General features: G+C 60.6%; 2 protein-coding genes across 3 annotated transcripts; both read left to right on the forward strand.

The window, feature by feature from the left end:
• Positions 1-4,324: 4,324 nt before the first annotated feature.
• LOC133090709 (collagen alpha-1(I) chain-like) lies at positions 4,325-14,072 on the forward strand. Its single transcript, XM_061189068.1, has 10 exons — positions 4,325-5,211; positions 5,512-5,684; positions 5,774-5,890; positions 6,288-6,679; positions 6,782-7,163; positions 7,305-7,490; positions 7,700-7,865; positions 10,575-10,652; positions 12,318-12,514; positions 13,597-14,072. Exons 1-10 carry the CDS (start codon positions 4,325-4,327, stop codon positions 14,070-14,072), a joined length of 3,054 nt encoding a protein of 1,017 aa, XP_061045051.1.
• On the forward strand, positions 5,537-24,271 carry ZBTB7A (zinc finger and BTB domain containing 7A). Of its 2 annotated transcripts, none has more exons than XM_061190728.1 (3): positions 5,537-5,684; positions 15,420-16,696; positions 20,628-24,271. In XM_061190728.1, the coding sequence occupies exons 2-3, from the start codon at positions 15,435-15,437 to the stop codon at positions 21,127-21,129; spliced, it is 1,764 nt and encodes a 587-aa protein (XP_061046711.1). In that variant the 5' UTR covers positions 5,537-5,684; positions 15,420-15,434; the 3' UTR covers positions 21,130-24,271. The 2 variants fall into 2 exon arrangements, with proteins under 2 accessions (XP_061046711.1, XP_061046710.1); XM_061190727.1 differs by lacking the exon at positions 5,537-5,684 and adding an exon at positions 6,824-6,932.
• The last annotated feature ends 110 nt before the right edge of the window (positions 24,272-24,381 follow it).

Here is a 24,381-nt window from a genome sequence, read left to right on the forward strand (position 1 = left end):
AGCCCCTAATTCACCCACAGCAGTCAGGGAAGGCCCCTCATCCACTCCCTCTTGGGTCGTGGTTGAGAGAACAGTCAATACCTGTTGAAAAACCTAAAGACATAACCTAAATGGGAAAAGAATTTGAAAAAGAATAGATACATGTATATGTATAATGGAATCACTTTGCTGTACACCTGAAACTAGTCCAACATTGTTCATCAACTGTGCTCCAATATAAAATTTAAAAACAAAACAAAACAAACAAACAAACAAAACCTAAAGACATCTGATCCAAGTTCCCAAAGGCACCTTGCCTTGTTTGGTGGCTGCTTTGTAAGCCTGTGAAAGAGGTATGGCACTCGCTGCCATTGGCAAGCTGAGGCCCAGAGTGGGAGGGTCACTTGGGCCGCAGAATCAGAACAAGAAGATTGGTCTCAAGAAACGCCAGCTTCATGCATGGGAGCCTTAGGGGTTCAGACAGCCACCCCCCAGGCTGTGGAGGAGCTGGGGTCTGGGATGGAGAGATGGCGGGCTCCCTCTTGCCCAGAGCTCACTTGGCCCTGAGATTCTCCTCCACGTCTTCCCCCAGGAGGGAGCGAGCTCTCAGGAACTCAACCTGTCTCATCCAAGAAGTTCCCTAGATGACAGCTAACATCCCCACTTGAAAACCTTTATGACTCAGGAAACCTGAACTCCAGTCCCCCTTCCAAGCTCAGCACCCGTATGACCTTCTGTAGTAACTGAGATACCCTCTTTTAAAATATCTCAGGTATTTGGAAGCTTAAATGAGATAACAAAGATGTAAGAATTTTGTCAGCTGCAAAATGTTCCTCAACCAAAAAGTAAAGCTATTGTAAACCAACTATACTTCAACAAAAAAGTAACTCTAGGGACTTCCCTAGTGGCGCAGTGGTTAAGAATCCGCCTGCCAATGCAGGGGACACGGGTTCGAGCCCTGGTCCGGGAAGATCCTACATGCCGCGGAGCAACTAAGCCCGTGCGCCACAACTACTGAGCCTGCGCTCTGGAGCCCGCGAGCCACAACTACTGAGCCCACGTGCCACAACTACTGAAGCCTGTGTGCCTAGAGCCCGTGCTCTGCAACAAAGAGAAGCCACTGCAATGAGAAGCCTGCACACTGCTACAAAGAGTAGCCCCTGCTTGCCGCAACTAGAGAAAGCCTGCGCGCAGCAACGAAGACCCAATGCAGCCAAAAGTAAATAAATAAATAAATGTATTAAAAAAAAAAAGTAACTCTCTCCATATAATTTCTATTGAGATATAATTCACATGCTATACAATTCATCCTTTAAAGTGTGTAATTCAGTGGTTTCTAGCCTAGTAATAGAGTTGTGCAACCATGGCCACTATCTAATCCCAGAACATTTTCATCACCCTAAAAAGAAACTTCATGTCTATTGGTGCACTCCCCCCACCCCATTCTCTCCAACACCTCCCAGCTCCAGGCATCCACTAACCCACTTTCTGTCTCTGGATTTGCCTGTTCTGGACATTCCATGTAAATGGAATCATACACTATGTGGCCTTTTGTGTCTGGTTTGTTTCACTGAGCATCATGTTTTCAAGGTTCATTCACATTGTAGCGTGTATGTGCTTCACTCCTTTTTAAGGCTGAATAATATTCTATTGTATGGATGGACCACATTTTATTTATCCATTAATCAGTCGATGGACACCTGGACTGTTTCTACTTTTGGCTCTTAGGAATAATGCTGTTATGGATATTCGTGTTGTCATTTCACTTGGGTAGAGACACCTAGGAGTGGAATTAATGGATCCTATGGTTACTCTCTATTTCACCATTTGAGAAAGTGCCAAACTGTTTCCCACAGCAGCTATAACATTTTGCATTCCCACCAGCCACATATGAGGATTCCAGTTTCTCCCCATCCTCATCAACACTTGTTACAGTCTGTCTTTTTGATTCTAGCCACCCTAGCAGGGGTGAACTGGTGTCTCCTCGTGGTTTTGATTTGCATTTCCCTGATGACTAATGATGTTGGGTAACTTTTCATGAGCTTGATTGGTTATTTATATATCTTTTTTGAGAAATGTCTATTCAAATCCTTCGCCCCTTAAAAAAAAATCGGTAGTGTTTTTATTGTTCAGTTAAAGATTTCTTTATATATCCTGGGTAGTAGACCCTTATCAGATCTATGATTTGCAAATATTTTCTCCCATTCTGTAGGTTTTTCTTTCACTTTCTTGATGGTGTTCTTTGAAGCACATAGGTTAAGTAATGTGTTACTTTAGAAGTATTTTTTATTTTATTATAAGTAATAAATGCATGATACAAAATTCAAAAGATCAAAGAGAGTGAATAGAAGCTCTCTCTTTCTCTGCTCCCAGAAGCAACACCTGTTTATGGTGACAAGAATTATCGGTTCAAAATATTATACAACTTTGCAGCCTAGCCCATATAACTCGAATTCAAGTCACCCTGCTCGAATGCTGTGTGACTTTGGCAAATTTCTTACCCTCTCTGGGTCTCGGTGTCTTTATCACGTACATCAAGGATGATAATCCCTGCTCCACAGATAAACTAAAATAACACACAAAGGTGGAACTCAGAAAATGAGAGCTGGTGTTACTACTCACCCTAGAACAAATCTGTTCTGAGGCAAGTTTCAAGTATTTATCAATTTTTGTATTGTTTTATGGCTATGATGGAGTTGGTTCTGATACATTCCAAGAACCCTTTAGCCAAGCACATTGGCGGGGGGGGGCGGTGTGTGCCAATGAGGTAAAAAAAAAAAATGCCTTGAGTGTGTGCGTGAATTTTTCACCTTTGGAGATGTGGGTTTCAACTCTACCCTGGCCAGGAACAGGGTGGGGGGAAGGGTATGGCCCAAGTAATAATAATAATGACAGCAATAACAGCATGGTCACATCTATCCTGTGTTGAGGACTTCCCACCAGCAGGCACTGTGCTGTTTAAGTATGTTACATGTACCATCTTGTTTCTCCTTTGTCACAACCCTAGGAAGTCTCTACCATAATTCTTTTTTAATTTTTTAATTAAAATTTTTTTTTTAAATTTTTATTTTTTGGCCACGCTGCGGCATGTGGGGATCTTAGTTGCAGGACCAGGGATGGAACCCATGCGCCCTGCAGTGGAAGTGCAGCGTCTTAACCACTGGACCGTCAGGGAAGTCCCTCTACCATTATTCTTTACAGAGGACTCTGAGGGTCAGAGAGGTTAAATAAGCTGCCCAAGGTCACACAGCAACTCAATCTTTTATACTTTATTAGGTTTTCAAATAGTATGTACTTGGGTATCTTTTTGGGGGGAGGGGAGGGGGTGGGACTGAGGAGTGGGGGTCAGGACAAAGCTTTGCTCCCTTCCCTCTCTTTTCACTGCAGGGACAGGAGTGGGCACAGGGTAGGGGTACGCCATCCCAGCATTTATTTTCTGAAGGACCTGCCCACAGCCCTTCCGGCAGGGTCCAGAGCCAGGTGAAGCTGGGTTCAACATCCTTGGCCACTGTCCCTCTCTGGGTCTCAATTTCCTCAAATGTAAGATGGAAATCATATGATCCCTGTTTTTTCCCAGGGCCTGATAAGGATTAGATTCAACGCCAATCCTACATACGAGTTCCCTGCCCCTTCTGAGTCAGGTTATTAACTGCAGAGAAGGGTGCCAGATATCTGAGGCTGGGTGGTACAGAGGGGGCCCTGAGTCACCCCTGCTGTGGCTGAGTGGGTGGAGCTTAGGCGGGATGGCAAATGAGACCATTGAGGACTAAGGCTTGAGCTTCAGGTATCTACAGAGACCAAGCACTACCCTGGGACCTGCACGTTGGAAGGAAGAGGGCTTATATCCCAGGCAGGGTCGTTAGAACAAAGTCCCTGGGCTCCGCCCTCACGCTGGACGCATGCGGCCCCTCCCTCAGTCCCTTTCCACCTACCCCGGGGCTGGTTTCAGGCTGCAAGTCCTGGGTCTGTCGCTTCCCTTCTGGGGGCCTCCCGGGTTTCCCCTTGAAGCCCAATTATTATTACAAAAGCCAATTCAACCCATTTGGGCGTTGAAAGGCACTTTTAATACGTGTGTGAAGAGGCAGTAAAGTGCAGGAGGTTGGGGGGGGAGGAAAGCTTTGAAGTCGGAGAAGGACAGACGGGGTGCATTTCACCCACGGCAGTGGAAGTTTCCTGCCTGTAAGGTAATGGTGGTAAAAATGATAATAACAATAAATAATGATCATGATAATGGCATTAGATGTTAGAATGAAGGTAAACAGGACCCCGGACAGAGCCAGTCACCAGAGAAGCGTTCAGTAAACGACAGCTACGAAGCAGGTGCCAGCCCTCTCCGACCAAGGGAATGAGGAAGGGGAAACTGAGGCTCAGAGCTCCCCAGGCGGCTGATTGCACCAGCCAGCCCTCTCCGGGCGCCTGCTGTGTGCGGTGGGCAGCCGGCCGGGCCGGGTCAGGCTGTTCTCACCCCTCGTCCCCTCCTCCCCCTCCCCCGTCCCCCGCCGGACCTCTCCCACGACCGGGGAGGAAGTGGGAGAAATGGACAGGGAAAAAAAGTTGGGCTGAGCCAACGCCTCCCCACTCCCCACCTCCGGCCCTCCCGAGCCACGCAGACCCTTGCGGGAGCGGACCGCAGAACCCAGGCGTCCGGGGCCGGGACCCCGTCCCGCCCAGTGGCCCGCAGATGGGTGGGGGAACTTGGAAAGCCGGGAAAACAACAGCCCAGCCCGCCCCTCGCCAACCCCTTCCCCCGCTACGCCCCTGGCGCAGCGGGCGGAGGCGACTCCTTTATATAATCTCGGGCGGGCAGGTTGGCTGTTTCATTGAGGGACCCGGGAGCCCAGCGGACCCAAGCAGTCAGCTGAAAGCCTGCCCCCGGGTCCCTTCCGCGGCTGGGCAAACTGAGGCCCGGGGAGGGCCGGCGCCAGGCCCGCGGTCCCCACCCCCTCGCGCCCCCCCCACCCCCAGCAGCCCGGGCAGCCGCGACCCACGCCCGCGTCTCTCCTCGCAGTGCGCACAGCCCTCCCCGCCCCCGCTGCCATCCTGCCACGCCCCAGGCGTCGGGGGCAAAGCCCGCGCCCCCCCGCACCCGCCTCTGCGCAGAGGCTGGGGGCCTGTTTATCTGGAGGCCCCCACCCCCTCCACCCCGGGGGGCCCGCTCCCCCCGCGCCCCGGGGAGCTCTGGGGCCAGATAAGCTGGCAGGCTGGCACGGCGCCGCACAGCGGGGCGGAGAGGTCAGAGGAGGGGGGGGGCGCGCCGGGGGCGGGCTGGACCCCCCCAACAACTTGACAAAACCTAATAACAGCCCGGTCTCCCCGGTGCAGCGGGCGAAGCCCCACGGGAGGGCAGAGACGTGGCAAGAGGGGACCTGCCGAGCCTGTTCTGGCCTCTGAGGCCGGGGTGGGGGGGGCGGGCTGGGCGTGGGGGGGCCGGCGGCTGCGGCACCTTTAAGACAAGGGAGGACCCCTCTTGCCCTCGGAGAAACCAGGAAGGGAGTCGCGAGCATCATACGGGGCTTTGGCTGTACTGTACAGTTACTGTAGGGGCAGTGACGCCGCCGCCGGAGCGAGGGAGCGACGAGGGGAGAGCCAGCGAGGGGAGAGCGAGACGCGGACCCCAGAGGCGAGCGGCCGAGGAGCCCAGTCCCAACTCCGGGCCCCGGCCCCGCGCGCCCCGGCCCGGCCCGGCCCCGGCCCGGCCCCGCGAGGTAAGTCAGCGCCCGGCGTAGCCCCCAGCGCGGGGTGCAGGGCGGGGACGGGCCGGGGGCGCTGCGCCCACCGCTGCCCTCTCGGGAAGGGGCGATCCCGGGATCCGGGGACGTTCCGCAAGTTTCAGAGGAGGGGGTGGTTGGCAGCTGCCCGGAGGCGGGAGGCGCCCTGGATCCCGAGGGCGGGGAGGGGGCGCCGCCCGGGAGTGGGTATTGGGGGCGAAGTGCATGGGCTTGTGCGCCAGCCCCCCCCCTCCGTGCATGGTTTTTCGGGGCTCCCAGGCGCGTGGGGAGAGGGGGAGGGGAAGCGGGGCTGCATTGAGGGTGGGGGGAGCCGGCGTGGGGAGATAGGGGGGCGCGTCGCGTGCTAAGTTTGCATCTGGGTACTGGGGGCGCTCTCGCCCCCCGGGGGCCTATTCGGTGCTGCGTGCATACGTTGGAGTTGGCCAGGATTGAGCTCCATGGGGGATGGGGGGGGAGGGGGCTGAAAAAACAGGGAGGGGGGCTTTGCAAAGGAGGGAGAAGGGGTGGGGTGTCCGGGTGGGCGGGCGCGGCCGCTCGGGCCTCTGGGTATCGTAGTTCCCCCGCGCTTGCGGCTGGCAGGTGGCAGACGGCTAGGACTACAAGTCCCAGGGTGCCCTGCGCCGGCGGCCCGCCGCGGCCCGCGGGTAGGGGCGGTGCGGAGGAGGGGCGGTGAGCGGCGGGCTGGCGAGCCAATGGGCGCGGGCCGATCGCGCGGCGCGGCTCGGGGGCGGGCCCTGCCGGCCAGGGGGCGGGGCCTGGAGCCGGGCTCCCCTTGCCGGGGGCCGGTGGCGGTCCCCGGCTTCCGGCTGCGCGGCCCGCGGGCCGGCCCCCTCCCCGCCCCGGGGCCCCTCCCCGCCTGGTTGTGTAACCGTCCCCAGCCCCCCTCCCCTCAGCCCCCCGCCCCGGGGGGGGGGGTCACCCACCCGGCGCTCCCCGGGGAGGGCGGCGGCCCGGGCGGCCGCACAGCGCAGGCGAGCCCGGGGATGCGCGGCCTAGTGCAGACTGGGCCGGGGCGTGGGGGAGGCGGGCGGGCGGACCCAGATCCGGGGTAATTTGCATCGCCCTCCCCCCAGCCCGGGTGGGGATTGGCCGCCGGCGGCGGGGGGTGGCGCGGGGCCAGGCTCACTGCCGCCTCCCGGCCCCTCGGAGGGAGCCAGCCCAGCCGCAGCCGCCGCCACCGCCGCCGCCGGGGCCGGGCCCCCTCGCCGCTGCCCCGGGAAGGAGGTAGGAGCCCCCCACGCGGGCGGCGCTGTGGGGGCCCGCGGGCCGGGGCGGGGGCCGCGCGCTGCGGCCGGGGCGGGGGAGGGGGCCGCTTCCTGCCCCCGCCCGGGCCTGACTCAGCCCTGGGCGGGGGGACCGGCCAGGCCCCTCGCCCTGCCCGCGCGGCCGTCCGGCCCCGGCCCCGGGGGAGGGAGCAGAGAGCACCCCTCTCCCCCGCCCGCGCCCCCAAAGCGCGTGACCCCGTCTCCTCTGGCCCGGACACCCCTCCTTCCCCTTGACGCCACCACCACGTGCGAACCCTGAGCCCGGGCAGAGGAGGGGGTGAGCTGGTGGGATCCGGCCCCCTCCCTCGCTCTGCCTCCCTCCCCGGCCTAGGAACCGGCCCCCTCCCCCAGCCCCGGGCCTGGGAACCAGGCAGGGGCCTGAGCTGGGGCCGGTGCACCCCCCGGGGCCCAGGCCTTTGCGGGTCCTGGGAGGCACTGTCCGCGCTGGCTGGCCGGCGGCGAGGGAGTCCGGTGGACCGCGGCAAGAGACTGCTGTCCAACCAGGCCCGGGCACCCTGTGGGCACCCACTAAATGTTTGGGGAATGTAGCCAGCAGTTGGCGGGGTGGCAGGGGGAGGCAGGCAACTCCTCTCTCCTAGCCAGGCGGCGGAAGTGAGAGAGGTGTTGGTGCCCCTCCACCGGGTGTGCCCACCTGGCTCACCCATGGGTGGCGGGCTTGCTTGGCTTCCCCCACCCCCCCTCCCTGCCAGCTGCCTCCCGGACCAGGGCTGGAGCAGGCCCGGCCGGAGAGGGCGTCCAGGATTCCATGTCAGCCCCCCACCCCCACCCCAACAGGGCCAGGGCGTAACCCTGAGTGTGCCGCTCCCACACTGGGGGGCCCTCCCCAGGACCAGCCGATCACTTCCTACTGGCAGAGCTGGTCTTGGGAGAGGTCCGGGGAGTCCAGGCTAGGCCCTGCTGCTGCCCAGGCCCCCGAGGCTCCAGGTAGGGGGGCATTCTCCCCCGAGGGCCACCCCGGGTGGGGCCTGGCACTTATCGGCTGGGCTCGGGGCTCTGTTTACCGCCAGCCATCGCTGTGGAGACGGGAGCCTGGGGGAGAAGGGGGGGCAGGAGCCAGTGGCTGGAAGAGCGAAGCCCTGGGATCCGCATGCCTAATGAAGGAAAGAGGAGCCAACGGGGACACTGAAATTTTAATTCGTGGGTCACTTTGGGGGGGTATTTATTATTCAGTTCTGATTGGCTGACTGGCTGCGTGGTGGCCAGTCAGCACCCTGGCCCGGGCGGGGAGCCACGCAACTCTCAGCAGAGGCCCTCGGCAGCGGGTGGCTGCGGGGAGCCCATGCACCCTTTTCTCCGTGTGGGAGACTGAGGCCCGGCAGTGCTCAGCCTTCGTCCAGTGGGGAAGGTTCTCGAGGCAGTAGCTAGCCCTTGTGTTGGCGTTTTTCCTTCCCTTCTTTTCCTTGGAACCCTCTGACCCATAAGCTGGTTGGGCTGGTGGAGGTCCCCGATGCCATGCGAGGAAACTGAGACCAGGAGGGGAGGCCAGATGCAAGCGTGGGGCCTCAGGGGCTTAGAGCAAGGCTCAGAGCGGTGCTCTATGGGGCAGGGAAGACTGAGGCCCTGGGGGAAGCAGAGAGCAGCCCAAGGTCACCCAGCCAGAGCTGGGTCTGACCGTTGTGGTCCTGCCTCCTAGTTTAGGACGCGTCCAAAGTCCTTTGTGTGTCACAGCCGAGGGGCGCCGGCCCACCTTTCTTCCAGAGGGCCTGGAGGTTGACAGCAGGCACCTGTCTGCCAAATGGAGCCTTTGCCCCAAGAGGACAGTGAGGCTCAGAGAGGGGCAGCAAGGTGTCCAAGGTCACACAGCAGGGGCCTCAGCCTCCCTGCATCCCAGCCTTCCGAGGCAGGCCCTTCCCACCCCATCTGAGCTGCAGCCCCGCCCCTTGGCACCTTGGCCCCTGGAGACCGGCAGGGCTCTGTGTTTTTACAACCCATTATTTCCGAGGAGACCCAGGTCACCTCCCAGAGCCAAGAGTCAGGGCCAGCCCCTCTGAAGCAGAGCTGGCCTGAGGAAGGGGTCCACAGGGGTTTCAAATGCTGGCCCACTTGCTCTGTGACCTTGGACAAGCCCCGTGGCCTTTTGGAGCCTGAGCATCCTTCTCTGTAAAATGAGGTGGTTGTGGGTTCCCCCCAGGTACTGCCTGCAGATCCACCTGTGTTCTCTTTCCTTTCCTCCTTCATGGAGGAAGCACCTGGGTCAGCTCAGGACACAGCAGGGATTCTGCTAGAGAGAGAGAGAGTGTGTGTGTGTGTGTGTGTGTGTGTGTGTGTGTGTGTGTGTGTCTGAGACACCCCCCCACCTGTCATCTTGTGCTCCAGGCACCTGATAGACCATAAACCACCCTGCAACAGCCCTGGGCAGTGGAGACCAGAGGAACAGGCTTGGGTGGGGGCCACTGTGGTCCAATCTCAGCCCGGCCCTCCGCTCCAGCTGAGGTCCACCTCGGGAGGTCACCTCCCTTCTGCCAACCTCAGTTTTGCCATCGGTACAATGGGGAGATTACCTTTAGGCCAAAAGTGAGGATTTACTCAGTGATTCCCCAGGAATGTTTGTTGAGTGACTGCTGTGTGGTGTCAGGGCCTGGGGGAGCCTCTCCTGCATCTCTGTTCTGATGCTCTGAGTTCACAGGTGTCAGCTGGACTCCAGCCCTGCCCCAGGCTCCCTGTGTGACCTCAGGCAAACCTCTCCCTTTTCTGGGCTATCACAAGGCAGCTCTGAGGGGGTGTGAGAATAAGCTGTCCTCCCCCCCAGGCCCCCAGGGTGGGGGGATTTAGTCCCCTGCTGGTACCTGGGGGCAGTGTGTGTGGTGGGGGAGGAGGGTGGAGCCCTGGGAGGACTAGTTAGTTTGGCCAGATGGAGCCAGACAGATGACCCGTGTTCAAATCCAGCTCTACTGTGTGACCCTGGGCAAGTTGCCTCAGTTTCCTGGCCTGTGAAGTGGGGCAGTGGTTACAGACCCTGCCTCCCAGAGCTATGAGGATTGATGCTGAGTTGATCCAGACCAGGCCCCCGTCAAGCCCCGTTGAGGAACAGCCCCTGCCCTTGCGGCCTGAGTCCCGAGTCTTTGGAGCACCAAAGCGCGGAAGGTGCCCTGTGGAGAATCTGGCCAAAGGACCAGCCCCTCCATCTGTCCCCCCAGCAGGCTGTGGACGGCCACTCGGTGGAAGCGTCCCCACCCACGCCTTTCTGGTTTGACTGGAAAACAAGGCTCGGTCCCACCTCCCATCAGGATGTGTTTGATAGGAGGGAACTGGCTGGATTTGTAGGCACAGGACACTGGGGGCCCAGTGGGCCAAGCACCCCTTTGGGGTTTCCAGGCCGAGCTGTCTGCCTGCTCAGGCTGTGGGTGGGGCTGGGGGCGGTACAGGCACCTCCAGGTGACAAGCCGGCCTCAGGGGAGGGAGGGAGCAGTCTGGATGGAAGTCACCCAGGCCTCTCCTGGGCATCTTGGATAAGCAGGTGCAGCCTGAGTTGAGGGCAGTGTAGACACGGATGGGATTCTGTGAAGCCTGGCTTTGGTTACCCCCGGTGACAGGAAGCTTATTCCTTCCACCTCCACTGAGAATGGCTCTGTCTTCGCAGGGCTTCCTCTTGGAAGCTGGTCTTGGTGTCGGGGCTGTACTTCCTGGCCCACGACAGCACTCAGAGCGTGGGAACAGGGTGGGCCTCAGCCCCACCCATGAGTTGGGGCTCAGATGGGATCCCCATGACCTCCTAATCCCCACCCCCACCAGCCTCCACACACACACTTCCCACTGGGCCCGCAACCTTCCTGCCTCTGGCCCTTTAAGGCCCGGGCAGGAAGCCCCTCCCCATTTAGGGCAATAAATGGACACATAAAATGGCCGAGGGCCTGTTTGCTGGTGTCTGGCCTGGAGGGAGGCCTGCGAGGACAGGCGGGCAGGGGGCAGGCTGACAGCTGGCAGCCAGCAGTCACCCTGAGCCGTTGGTGCCCCCCACCTCCTGACCAGGATGCTGCATTCCTGTCCCATTAAACCCCGGCCTCGGTACTGGGCCAGGCGGGGGTTGGCACCAGGTCGGGGCGGGGTAACCCGTCAGGACCAACCTTGCAACACAGGCTGCCAGGCTGGGAGCGGGCAGGGGCGGCCGGGCACTGGCCTGGCAGCTGCACCTGGGCGCCAGACTTGCTGTGTGACCTTGGGCCGGCCGCCCACCCTCTCTGGGCCTGGTTTCCCCCCCCCCACACACACATGATGGCTCAGCTTCCTCCTGGGGCTCACCACACACTTCCTTGGTACACAGTAGTTGGGGAGGGGGCTGGATTCCTGGAATGACGTTCAGAGGTGAAGTTCAAAGCCCCCAATCCACAAGGGAGGGGGTAAACAGCCTCATTGGGCCTTTGGGGATTGTCCCTGGCACATAGTAGGTCCTAGGCCAAAGTTTGCTAAGAGGATGGGAGTGGAACCCTTTGCCACTGTCACAACCCCCAAGGAAAATGAGGCACAGAGAGGTGCTTTTCTTGGCCCAGGTTCACCCAGCTTGGAAATGGAGGAGCCAGGATATGGACGCGGGCTGCTGTGGCAAGTAGTAGGTGTTAGAGGTCCCTTATATAGTTTCCTTTCATTCTCTCCCTGAGTTGTAGGGAGGGAGGCCTTAACCCCCTGTTAAGCTGCCCGCATCCCTGGACACTCCTCCAGGAAGGCGTCAGGTGGCAATTACCTACCTATCCACTGCTGGCCACCCCCTGAGGAGTGTGGGGGGGAGGAGGAGGCCCGGCCCCAACCCTCACCTTGCACCTGACCTTGGGGACTCTCCAGCCTCCTTCCCCTGCCCCTCTCCCAGGTGCCCACCTCCGGGCCTTTGCCCCTGCTGTTTCCCATGCTTGGGACACCTTTCCCACAATCCTAGGGTCCTTCCTGGGTGACACCTGCTGTTCCTGGGACCAGGTCAGGACGCTCCTGACCTCTCCTTGCATCCCCAGTAGTTGAGAGGTGTCAGCTCAGGCCGGCTCAAGTGAGAGCATCTGAGTCCCAGCCTGGCTGCCAGTCTGTTGTGTGACCTTGCCCTGGTCTTATCACCTCCCTGAGCCTGTCCTCATCTCTAAAGCCCAGGGTCCAGTTAGTTCTTGAAGGTTCCAGGGCACAGAGGAGGCCCCCTGGGAGGGCAAAAAGCAGGCCCGGGTCCTTGCTGCCTGCTGCAGCAAGTGACCCTAGGTTAGATTGGAGGTGGGACTGGCACGGTCCCCTGGTACTGGGTGTGCCTGCCAGCCAGGTGGGCGGGGCTGGGTGTGGGCTCTCCAGCGCATAGCTCTTTGGTCTTTGGTTCCTCCTGTCGTTTGCTGCGCCCCTAACGTGCACTGCCCAGGGGAGGCCTGGGCCGGGGGCGGGGGGTGGAGGGTGGCCTGGGAGCAGCCCAGAGGGAGGAGGGCGCCCCACCTCCAGCCCAGGAAGAGCCTGCCGAGGCCTGCCCCTCGGCTGGCCGCCGAGTCAGCATCGAACGGCCCCGGAAATCCCATGGGGGCGAGTGTCGGGGTGGAGCTGTGATGAAACACGGGGCCCCGGGTGGGTGCGGGCCTGGGCTCAGGGGACCCTGGCCGTTGAGGGGGTGAGGCTTCCTGGAGGAGAGAATTTTTCGTTGGCTCGTCATTACTGAGGAAACCGTCACGTGTCGGGGCACCTACTAGGTGTCAGGTGCCGGCAGGGCCTCTTAGAGCCAGGAAGGGAGCCACGGGGCCCTCCCGGTGAGGTGGTGCTGTGGCGCACAGGGGGTGCTCAGCAATACGTGCTTTTTGCTGCCTGGACCCACGTGGCTTCTTTCTCCCACCTGGCAGGGTCTTCCTCTGCTTTCTTAGAGGGAGGGCCCTGAGAGGCCCGGTTCGGGGGGGGGGGGGGCGGGGAGGGCAGTGGCCCCGGGCGTGGCAGGCAGGTGGCGTGTGTTCCTGGAGAGAGGGCTGGGTCAGTTTAGTTTCCAGGGCCAGGGAAGGGGCTGTGGCTGGGTGGGAGGTGTCGGCGGGGGGCGGGTTGGGGGACCCCCAGCCTCTCACCTCTGTCAGCTCCTGGATCAGCCTTGCTGGGTGCCCTTGGCCTGGATTCTAGTTGTCTCTGGGCCTTGGTGTTCTCATCTGTACATGGGGGTCATGCTACTTCCCTGGGGCTTTCCTTGGTTGGTATTGCCCCAGGCCCTGCCCTTTGGGGGAGGGTCTCAGATGATTATCTGGGGGAAATAGAGGCCCCAGCTGGGAAAGGACAGGGGCGCAGACCCTCAGACCCAGCCCAGACCCAAGGGCTGCCCCACACAACAGGCTCTTAGCATGTGGCCCGGCTCCTGCAGCTGGTGGAGACCCAGGCCCAGGGCTGGGTACATTGCCCCAGGCCAGGTTCAAGGCCAGAGCTTGCTCCTTCCCAGCCGGGTGGCTTCCAGCAAGTGGGAGCCTGGGCAGCTTCACGCTTGAAGTAAGGATGTGCCAGCACCTGGCCCGGTGGGCTCGGTGCTGGTGGGAAGGCGGGGGTGGAGGGGCCGTGGCGAGGGGTGAGTCACCCGGACCAATTCAGGTCTCGACCTAGAGGCCCCAGGAGGACCCCTGAGGGGACACTGGCAAGCAGGGCCAGGGTGGCCATCTTGGCATGTTGGTGGCCCGGATCAGAGGAGGGGCGAGGAGGGGCCGAGGCCGGTCTGATCCGGAGTCCCATCTGCCCGCTTGCTCCCTGGGGCCCGGGGCCAGACGGCAGATGGTGGCAGGGGGTGGAAGCCGCCACAGGGGGCTCTGCCGAGGCTTCCCGTGGCCGAGCCTCGGGGGGGGGGGTCGTCGCGCCCCCATCCCCATCCTCCTGCTCCCAGCAGCCACATCTGAGCGTGCCCCGCCACCCACCGCGGGCTGGCGGAACAGAGGCGGGAGCTAAGCAGCTGGTGCGGTCGGCGGGAAAGAGGGCGGGCGGCGGAGAGAGGCGTCCCGGGAAGTGTACTGGCCGCCTGCACGCCACACAAAGGCCTCTGTGTCGGCCCCAAGGCCTGGACCCCATTCGCAGGGCGGCCCTGGGTCGGGACAGGCCTAACCTGGCCTTAGGGCTGACCAGACCAAGCCCAGCTCCCTTGCCAGGCCAGCCGCCTGTATCCCACTAGAGGCACAGTGGGAGGGATCTGTGTTAGAGCTGAGCTGGGTCACCCAGCTGGGGGTCCTGGGGTCTTTAGGAGGCTGAGGAACGCCCGGTTCAGGCCCTCTCCCCAGAGACACGCAGAGGCTCTGGCCTGAAAGCAGGCTGGCTGGGCCCAGAGGAATGTGGGTTTTGTTGGGTGGCTTGGGGCAGCCGGGGGCTCCCCGGAGAGGGTGGAGGGGTGGGGACAGAGCCAGAGGGTTGCACAAGCGCCCGAGTGGGTGGATGAGTCACAGCCCAGGGGAAGGCGGAAAATAGGAGGGGGGGGAGAGGAGCGGGACAGAGTCCCCCCATGGCCCTGCTTTTCCAAAGGCTTCTGCCCATTTGACAGATGGGGAGACTGAGGCCCGGAGAGTGGCAGGGCCTTGTCCCGGGTTGAACAGTGCAAACAGGGTGGCCAAAAGGAGAGGGGCTGGCCAGGCAGGAGGTGGGCAGGAGGCCCCTGGCCCCCCACTCCTCCTTGACGGGGTCAGCTTGAGTGGGCAGGGAGGAGCGTCAGGCAGTGGCCTGGTTTCCCCCAGTTACTCACTGCGAGGGCCGAGCCATGTCCTAGGGGTTCCACAAGGCAGGAAGGGGTCTGTCCTGCAGAGTCACCACACCACCCCACCAGGGCACACCCTCGGCCCTGATGACCCTGGCCAGGTACCCGGGTCTTGGCCTTATCCCGTCCTGCTGACTCAGAGCCCCACAAGAGAACTGGGCCCGACCAGGAGGCAGGAGAGAAGGTTAGGGAGGCTGAGGAGCTAGGCAGGGATGGATGGCCATGCTGGTTGGATATTGGGTCTTGGGTCAGTTGCCCTGGGTTTGAGTTGAGGTGCAGCCATGGGGCCCTGGGACTCCCTGAGCCTCGTTTTCTCACCTCTGCAGTGGAGACGGTGCTGCCTCTGAGACTGCTGGGCGCTCAGCCAGGGCAGCGCACGGTGGGTGCCTTATGTCACCGCTGTGGCCTCCTAGAGAGGGCATGGGCAGAATCCCGTGCTCAGATTCATTAGGAAACAACTTGTGTCGGGCATTTATTGAGCACCTTCTGTGTGCTCCCACGCCACTTCAAATTGTCCTTTGGACGGGCACTCCCCTCTCTCGTAAAGCGGGTATGGGGGCCGGTGTTCATCTCTGAAGCACCCAGTTGGGTTTCGCCAACGTCCTCTCACTTTGATGATGCAGAACCAGCCGTGGACCATCCTGGTGCAGAGCTGGGGAAACCGAGGCTGGGGGGGGGATGTGGGGGCACTACTTTCTGAGGGCCTCGCAGCCCGGCCAGTTGGCCCGGCCCTCCCTGTCCCTCACGACCACCCCTTCCTCCCCGGTGCTGCAGGTCTCGGCGCGGAAGATGGCCGGCGGCGTGGACGGCCCCATTGGGATCCCGTTCCCCGACCACAGCAGCGACATTCTGAGCGGACTCAACGAGCAGCGGACGCAGGGCCTGCTGTGCGACGTGGTGATCCTCGTGGAGGGCCGCGAGTTCCCCACGCACCGCTCGGTGCTGGCTGCCTGCAGCCAGTACTTCAAGAAGCTGTTCACATCGGGCGCCGTGGTGGACCAGCAGAACGTGTACGAGATCGACTTCGTCAGCGCCGAGGCGCTCACGGCCCTCATGGATTTCGCCTACACGGCCACGCTCACCGTCAGCACAGCCAACGTGGGTGACATCCTCAGCGCCGCCCGCCTGCTCGAGATCCCTGCCGTGAGCCACGTCTGTGCCGACCTCCTCGACCGGCAGATCCTGGCGGCCGATGCGGGTGCCGATGCCGGCCAGCTGGACCTCGTAGATCAAATTGATCAGCGAAACCTCCTTCGCGCCAAGGAGTACCTCGAGTTCTTCCAGAGCAACCCCATGAACAGCCTGCCCGCCGCTGCCGCCGCCGCCTCATTTCCATGGTCCGCCTTTGGCGCATCCGACGATGACCTGGACGCCACCAAGGAGGCCGTGGCCGCTGCCGTGGCCGCTGTGGCCGCCGGCGACTGCAATGGCTTGGACTTCTACGGGCCCGGCCCCCCAGCCGAGCGGCCCCCGGCCGGGGACGGGGATGAGGGAGATAGCAACCCAGGTCTGTGGCCGGAGCGGGATGACGACGCCCCCACTGGGGGCCTCTTCCCGACCCCCGTGGCCCAGCCGTCCACCGCCACACAGAACGGCCACTACGGCCGGGGCGGGGAGGAGGAGGCAGCCTCGCTGTCAGAGGCAGCCCCGGAGCCGGGCGACTCTCCGGGCTTCCTGTCAGGCACGGCCGAGGGCGAGGACGGGGACGGGGCCGACGCGGACGGGCTGGCGGCCAGCACGCTTCTGCAGCAGATGATGTCGTCGGTGGGCCGGGCGGGGGCGGCGACGGCGGGGGACAGCGACGAGGAGTCACGGGCGGATGACAAGGGCGTCGTGGACTACTACCTGAAGTACTTCAGCGGCGCCCACGACGGTGACGTCTACCCGGCCTGGTCGCAGAAGGTGGAGAAGAAGATCCGGGCTAAGGCCTTCCAGAAGTGCCCCATCTGCGAGAAGGTCATCCAGGGCGCCGGCAAGCTGCCGCGGCACATCCGGACCCACACGGGCGAGAAGCCCTACGAGTGTAACATCTGCAAGGTCCGATTCACCAGGTGAGCCGGCGCCACCGCGGCATGGGGCGGGGGTCGGGGGGGCGTGGGGGGTGCTTCCTGGGGGCGCTTTGCCCCAAAAGCAGCCACACGGGGACCCCCTGCCCCGCCCTGCGCGAGCACGCTCACACCCTGCCTCCGCGTGTGAAAACAACACCACGCCCTGCCCTGCAAGGGTGCCTTGTCCATCGGGGCACCCCCGACCCCCATGCGCCTGTCGAGAAAGCCTGGGTGGGTGGTGCCGCACAGGCCCTAAACAAGGTGACCACAAGAACATAAAGCGTGCCAGGCGGTGCCGACCTGCGTGAGGCTGGAAGGAAGGGCCCAAGGAGTCGCTTTTCTTCTTTTTCCCTGGGTGGTTCTTCTCATCCCGACTGGAGCATGTGGGCTTTGGGAGAGGGCGACAGCCCCACTTGGAGCAGGGAGTTCTGGTCGTTAGGTAACTTTGAAGTCTTCTGTGAGCCCGGGGGACTTGCTTCATTCAGCCAACATTTATGGAGTGCCTGCTGGGTGCCAGGCCCTGTTCTAGAAGTGGAGGGACAAGCCAAAATCCCCGTGGGGGCGACGGAGCATGTGTAAGATAAAACCGCAGAACTGATAACACTAGTTGGTGGAAAGTGCCAGGGAGGAAAAGAGCAGAGAACAGGGTTGGGGTGCGGCTGTAGGTGCTGCCTTAAACAGGGAGGCTTCCCTGAGGACTGAGAGCTGAAGGAGGAGAAGGAGGAAGCCGTGGGGAGAGGGGAAGGGAGAGGCAGAGGGCAGAGCCACTGCAAAGGCCCTGAGGCCAGTTCAGCTTAGGGAATCGCCACAGCCAGTGGAGGGAAAAGGGCACGGGAGCCATTGGGCTTGGTCCCTGGACAGGAGGAGTTTGAGGCCAGGCTGGGGGGATTTTGCGATCTGGTCTTAAGAGTCCAGAGGTGGCAGGCTGGGCCTTGTGGGCCAGCCCGGTGGGGGCGGGGGGCTGGTGTGCGGGGGCCTAGCCAGGCTGGGTGACTCAGCATCACCCCCTACCCTCACCAGCCCCGGGGTTCCCCCAGCCACACCCACCCAGGCCGAAGAAAGAGGCCATTGTCCCAACTTCCCGGCCCTGCCCTGTGGGGACAGGATCTGGGAGCTGACCCCCGGACCAGCACCTGGGCCCCCTCCCCAGCAAGCCAGGAGAGGAGGGTGTGGCTGGGACTCCAGGGCCCAGGAGTGCCAGGCAGGGGCAAAGGGCACTGGCCGGGAGGCAGGCAGCCTGGTAGGTGGCCTGGCTCCCCCCCTTTGGTGAGATCGGGGTGCCGGTGGTCTTAGGGGCCTCCCTCTTGCTCCAGATGTGGGGATGGTGGACTGGGCTGGCTGTGGGCCCTGCCCTCAGGGGTCTTGGGGCCTGGGAGGAGCAGCCTGGTGGAGGCCCAGCAAGCCAGAGCCTGGAGAGGTGACACCTTCCCCCACGCCCCTACCCTCATCCAGGCTCAGTTTCACCTTCTGGCCTGGAGCTCTCTTGGCCACCCCACCCTCAACCCGGGGCTGATCCTGTTTGCCGTTCTGGGAAACTGAGGCGTAGAGAGGGCCACCAGGCCAGGCCTCTTCCTCCCAGGCGCCCACCTGGCTCCTCTCTGCCCCCCAGGGCCCCAGCCCCCGCCCCTCCCTCCAGGCTGGGGAGCCCAGGGGCCCCTCTGAGTCACACTAAAGAGTTGAGTAAGCAGGGCCTGTGGCGGCCGGGGCTATAATTACCCAGGCCGGGGCTTGAGGTGATGAAACTGGGGCTTCCTCCACCCCCACCCCACATTGGGACAGCCCCCAACCCTCTGTGCAACTCAGGGCAAGTCACTTCCCCTCTCTGAGCCTCCAAGCCTCAGCTAGGGACATCACTGTACAGTGCTAGAACAATCCGAGTCCCTCCTGTTCCCTCCGTGACCTGGCCCCAGGGTCTGAGCGGGGCAACTGGGAGACCATGTTAGCCGGCTCCGAGGAGGCAGGGTGGGGGGTGGTGGGAAGCGCCTGGCCATTGCCATCCTCTTTCTGGTAACAGCCCAAGTTAATCCAGGGAGCGATGAGTTTGTTGTGGCCCAGGTTCTGCTGGCTCACGTGGGGGTGTAACGAGGCCAGAGAATAGGCAGGGGGTCTGGTTGCAAAGGGCCAGGTCTTGATCCTCAGAATAGTAAGAAGCCATAGAAAAGTTAGGCCAAGCAGGGACACCAGCTCTGTGGGCGGTGCCAGAGGGAGGGACTTGGGACTGAAAGAGCCCCGGGGGAGGGGGGTGCAGGCCTTTGTCTCGGGGTTGGGAAAGACTTCCTGGAGGAGGAGGGGCATTTCAGGTGGGGCTTTGAAGGATGAGTAGGAGTTTATTAGTCCTGGCACTGAAGAAGCTCTCAGTCTGGTGGGCATCAGAAGGGAGAGACCCCGAGTGACTCAGTGGAGCATAAGAGTCTGCAGCAAGGAGCAGGTCAGATTCTAGCCAGAGCTCTGGAGACCGAGGTCCCTGCCCCTGCCTTGTGGATTCCAGGAAGGAATCCACCCCCATCACTATGGACCAGCATAGTACAATAGAAATATCATGTGAGCCACCTCCGTGACTCTACATTTTCTGGCAGCCACATTTTTAAAAAGTAAAAGAAACAGGTGAAAGTAATTTTAATCATTTTACATAATCCATTAGTTCCATTTCAATATGTGATCAATAAGCAAAATTATAAATGAGATCTTTTACAGTACATTGAGCAAATGAAGTCTTCAGAATCTGGGGTGCCTTTTGCACTTCTTGCGCATCTCACCTTGGAGCAGCCACATTTCAAGGGCTCAAGGGGACAGAGCAACACCTGGGCCATAGTCACCCCAGAACTGATAATGGTGACCAGCTTTGTGGGCCAAAGGCCCCAGGCTGAGCCAGGTCCACACAGTTCCCTGTGGGGTGAGATGGGCATGGAGGGGCCCTGGAATCACACCCAGTCCCTGTTTTTAGGGCTCACAGTCCAGTCAGGGAGACAGATGAGAAACAAAGGCAGTGGCATGAGGGACCGGGGTGAGGGAGTCTGGGAGGGCCTCTCTGAGATCACGTTTGGGCTGAAATTCAACTGTGAAGATCTGGGAGGGAAAAAAGTGCTCCAGGTAGCCAGAACAGCATGTGTAAAGGCCCTGAGGTAGGCTCATAGTTATCAGCATGTTGGGGTGACAGCCAGGAAGCCAGTGTGGCCAGAGCAGAGTGAGGCAGAGGTGAGGGGAGATCTGGCAGGAACTGGGGGTAGGGGGTGGGGTCCCTGGGGTGGGGGCTTGGTTACTACTGTGACCAGCTGCCCTGGATTTTCAGTGACTGAGGGGTTTCCCAGGACACAGAACTTTCAGTGCTAAAACCAGGACAGCTTAACCCTCTCTGTTACCAAATACTCCGGCATTCCTCCTTGTTCCCTGTAGCATTTTCAGCACCTGGAACAGGGTCTGGTATGCAGCAGGTGCTCAGTAAATGCCTGTAGTGTGAAGCCATGCACCTGCCACTGGGCAGAGCCCCAGGTGGGAGGGAGGCCTGTTATCTTCCTCCTCCTATGCATAAGAAAAGGGTTTCAGTGGGACTTCCCTGGTGGTCCAGTGGTTAAGGCCCTGCGCTTCCACTGCAGGGGGCATGGATTTGATTCCCTGGTGGGGAACTAAGATCCCGCAGTGCGGCCAAAAAACAAAAAAACAAAAAAATTGGGTTTCAGAGAGGTTCAGCCATTTCCCCGTGGCCACACAGCGAGCGGGGTCCAAGGCCCTTTTCACACCTTCGCGGGTTCCTTGGTGCTGTTCTCAGAATGGGGACCCGCAGCCCCTTTCCCCGCAAAATGGGGGCGCCCCCTGCTGCAGCCCACCTTTCCGCGAGGGTCCCGGTTTCCCCGCGACGAGGCTGGCGGAGGCGGAGGGGTTTCCATCCCGGGCAGGGGCCCGGCCGGGCGCCGGCTGACCCTCGGCCCGTCCACAGGCAGGACAAGCTCAAGGTGCACATGAGGAAGCACACAGGCGAGAAGCCGTACCTGTGCCAGCAGTGCGGGGCGGCGTTCGCGCACAACTACGACCTGAAGAACCACATGCGCGTCCACACTGGCCTGCGCCCCTACCAGTGCGACAGCTGCTGCAAGACGTTCGTGCGCTCCGACCACCTGCACAGACACCTCAAGAAGGACGGCTGCAACGGCGTGCCCTCGCGCCGCGGCCGCAAGCCCCGGGTGCGGGGTGGCGGGCTTGGGGGGCCCGACCCCGCCCCCGCCCCGGGGGCCCCTGCGCCGCCCGGTGCCCCTGCCCCGCCCGGCTCGCCGGACGCGCGGCGCAACGGCCAGGAGAAGCACTTTAAGGACGAGGACGAGGATGAGGACGAGGCCAGCCCCGACGGCCTGGGCAGGTTGAATGTAGCGGGCGCCGCTGGGGGAGGCGACGGGGGCGCCGGGGCCACTGCCGATGGCAGCTTCGCGGCCGGACTCGCTTGAAAACCAAAAAAAGAGAAAACAGAAACCCGAGAAAGAGAGAGAGAGAGCAAATCACCCACCACCACCCCCCAAAAACACAAAAAAAGAAAATCTATCTATATACAGATATCTATATCTATATATATATATATACAGATATATATATATGAAGCGTCACAGAATCTAGGGTAGTGCTTTTCTCAGATTTTTCTCCTTCATGATGTTCTCTCCCTCCACTGGGACCCTCGCCCCACCCCACTCCCAGCCCCGCTTGCCCCCCACCCCGTCGATGGCTTTCGGGGCTCGGCTTGGGGTTTTTGTGGGACACGAGGATTCTGAGCTCCCCGGGTGCCCCGCGGTTCGGGGTCTGGGGTCCCATCGGAGGCGCGATCAGGGCCCCAGGTCCCGGCAGGGGTGAGGGTGGTCACGGGGGGGGGGGGGGGAGGTGGGCTTTTCTTTTCCTCGCCCTTCCCCGCCCCCGCTGGTTTCTAGAGTCTTTTGAGATAAGACCTTAAAAATGATTTGTGTCCGCTGTGAGCGGACGTTAAAACGGCCCCATCCGCACCCCCACCCTCCTTCCTCAGGGCACTTCCGAAGTGGGGGTTTCCCCCTCCGTCTCCCCGACTGCCTCCCCGCCTCCCGTCCCTGCCTGTGGTCCCCCGGATCTCCTGGCCACCGCGACACAAATCTATTTATTTCCAGGCGTGGAGAAAGGGGAGAAGACGGGGAAGGGGGGGAGGGAGGGCGCCAGGGTGACTCCCCAAGGGCCCCCGCCGCCTTCCTTCACGGCACTTACAACCCGGCGGGACCTGCGGGCCGCCACTCAGGGCGCCCCTGCCACCCCCGTCTTGGTCCCCCGACCCAGGCCCACCCCAGACCCCATGAGACGTTTGGAGCGAAACTTTTTGTCTTCACCCTCTCCCCTTCCCCTAGCCCTCTCCCGATTTTTAAAAGCACTTTTTAGATTTTTTTTTTCTCTTTTCCTCCTTAAAAACAAAATTTATATATAGATATATATATATATAAAATATACTTTTCCTCAGAGGAGCAGGCGACAGTGTGGGGTGAAAGAGCCAAGAGCAGAGGGAACGCAGGGTCTCACGGTGGCAGGGATGCGGGGAGCGCGAGTGTCCAGAAGTTCCAGTGTCACAAAAGCAATAAAAGCAAGATTGTACAAAAAAGAAAGGAAAAAAAAACAACAACAAGACAACCAACCACAAATAGAAGTCTTGGCACTTTGTAACAGAACGGGTACTACACTTTATCTTAATTCTTAATTTAAAAACATGTTTACAAGTTGCAACCAACTTCTATGAAAAGTCAAAAAGACAAAAAAAATAAGAGAGAGCGAGAGAGAGAGCGAGAGAGAGAGCGAGAGAGAGCAAACAGAGATTCCTAAAAGTCGATTTATTTTTGTACAAAATAATAAAAAAAGAAACCCACCACAGACGTAGAATCCACTTCTGTTCCCCGAGGTGAGAAGGGGGTCAGGAAGTCACGGGTGAGGGCGAAGCCTTCTGAGGTATTTGTGCTTTACCACGGGGGCTCGCCTTGCAGGCAGGACTGCGGGGTTTTTGTGTTTCTGCCATGTCCCCCCCCCCCGATTCTGTCCCTTTTTTGGGTTCTGATTTGGAGACGTCTCGTCACCTGCTAGCCATACAGTGGCCACCCGTGTCCACGGGGACCCTCCTTACCGACTCCCCAGCTCAGGGATGGGCCCGAGAGAGGGCTGGCCTTCCAACCAGCCAGAGCAATCCTGTCTCCCTGCCCTTGTCCCCCAACCCTCCAACATGGCCGCCCTTCCTTGTGGCCACCGAGGAGCTGCCATCTTGGATACGCCATCCCCACCGAGGTGGGTGACAGGGGGCCCCACCTCCAGGGCCTTACTCCACCCCCCACTGCACCCTTCTTTTTACTCAAAGGCACTGACTGTAACCTGGGGGCTGGCACCTGCCTCCCCCCAGCCTCTGGCTCCCCAAAGGCCCGGCGTTGACCGAGCCACAGGCCACGGACTGGGGCCAGGGCTGGGGAGGCCGTGTCGCCAGAGGCCGGGGCACCCTCCTCCCCCCCACCCATCCCCTGTCGCATATGCAACCCTAGCGTGGGGCCCTGTAAATAGACGCTCTGCTGAGCGGAGACCCTTCCTCGTCAAAAGCCGGAGGTGCGGGGGGTGTCCCCACTCCCCGCCTCTAGCTGCTGGCCCGTCACCCCGTGCCCCTTGGTTCTGTGACGGACCCCATCTCTTTCTTGTTTTTAAAGGGAAGCTTTTAAAGAAGGCAACTTTCATCATTGTTTCTACAGGACAGTTTTTTGTTTCCTCCTGCTCCCCCCACCCCTGAGCCCGTCAGCCCCCCAGATGTCTCAGGACCCCCCCTCCTGAGGGGGGTGGCAGGGGAGCCCAGGGCCGGGTGGCCCCGCCCACACCCCAGCATCGTGGGGCGAACTCTCTCGGAGAACCACCCGTGGAAGCCGAACAGGGAGCTCGAGTGCCCAGGCTAGGGACCTGCACCCCTACCCCACCCCAGCTCCCAGAGAGGTTCCCTGAGGGGACAGCCCTCTCCCCCACTACCCACACAACCCCTCGCAATAAAACCAACTGAAAAATCACAGCTGTCGTCCTGGCCGGGTGGGGGGAGACCAGACTTGGGGGATTAAGGCCTCTGGGACTACAGCGGGGGCAAGGGCTGAACCCCCGCCGAGCACACTTTAACACAAACCTCCTCGGGAATTGCACTAAACCCCTACCCCTAGCTCTGCGCTCAGCTTCCGCCAGCCTTGCCCACCCACTCCGCCTTAACCCCTCTCCTGCTGCCCACCAGCCCATCCCCGGGGGCCGCAGCATCTGCATGGGCCCAGAGCCGGGACCCCCGCTCTCCCAGCCCAGCCCCTGCCCCCAACTCCGCGCAATCACATACTGTATATAGACGTGGATCAATTTTATTTTTATTCTTTAAATTAAGGTCGTGATAAAGTGTTGCCAAAGATACTGCTGAATTCTCGCGTTTCAGGAAACAAACAAACAAAAAAAAAAAGAAAAAAATCTGAGGGGGAACGTGCTGACTGGTCAGAAAGGACACAGCAAAAAGTTTTTTTGTTTGGTTGTTTGGGTTTTTTTTTTGTGGTTTCTTTTTTTGGGGTGTTTTTTTTTTTTTTTTTAAACTGCCTGGTACAAAAAAAAAAAAAAAAGAAAAAAAGAAAAATAGCAAAATTGTTATTTCCATCATCTTGGTGAAGCTGCGTGAATGTGTGTGTGCGCTTGTGTATGAGTGAGGT

Source organism: Eubalaena glacialis, chromosome 4, assembly GCF_028564815.1.
Source record: "Eubalaena glacialis isolate mEubGla1 chromosome 4, mEubGla1.1.hap2.+ XY, whole genome shotgun sequence".
Taxonomy (NCBI): domain Eukaryota; kingdom Metazoa; phylum Chordata; class Mammalia; order Artiodactyla; family Balaenidae; genus Eubalaena; species Eubalaena glacialis.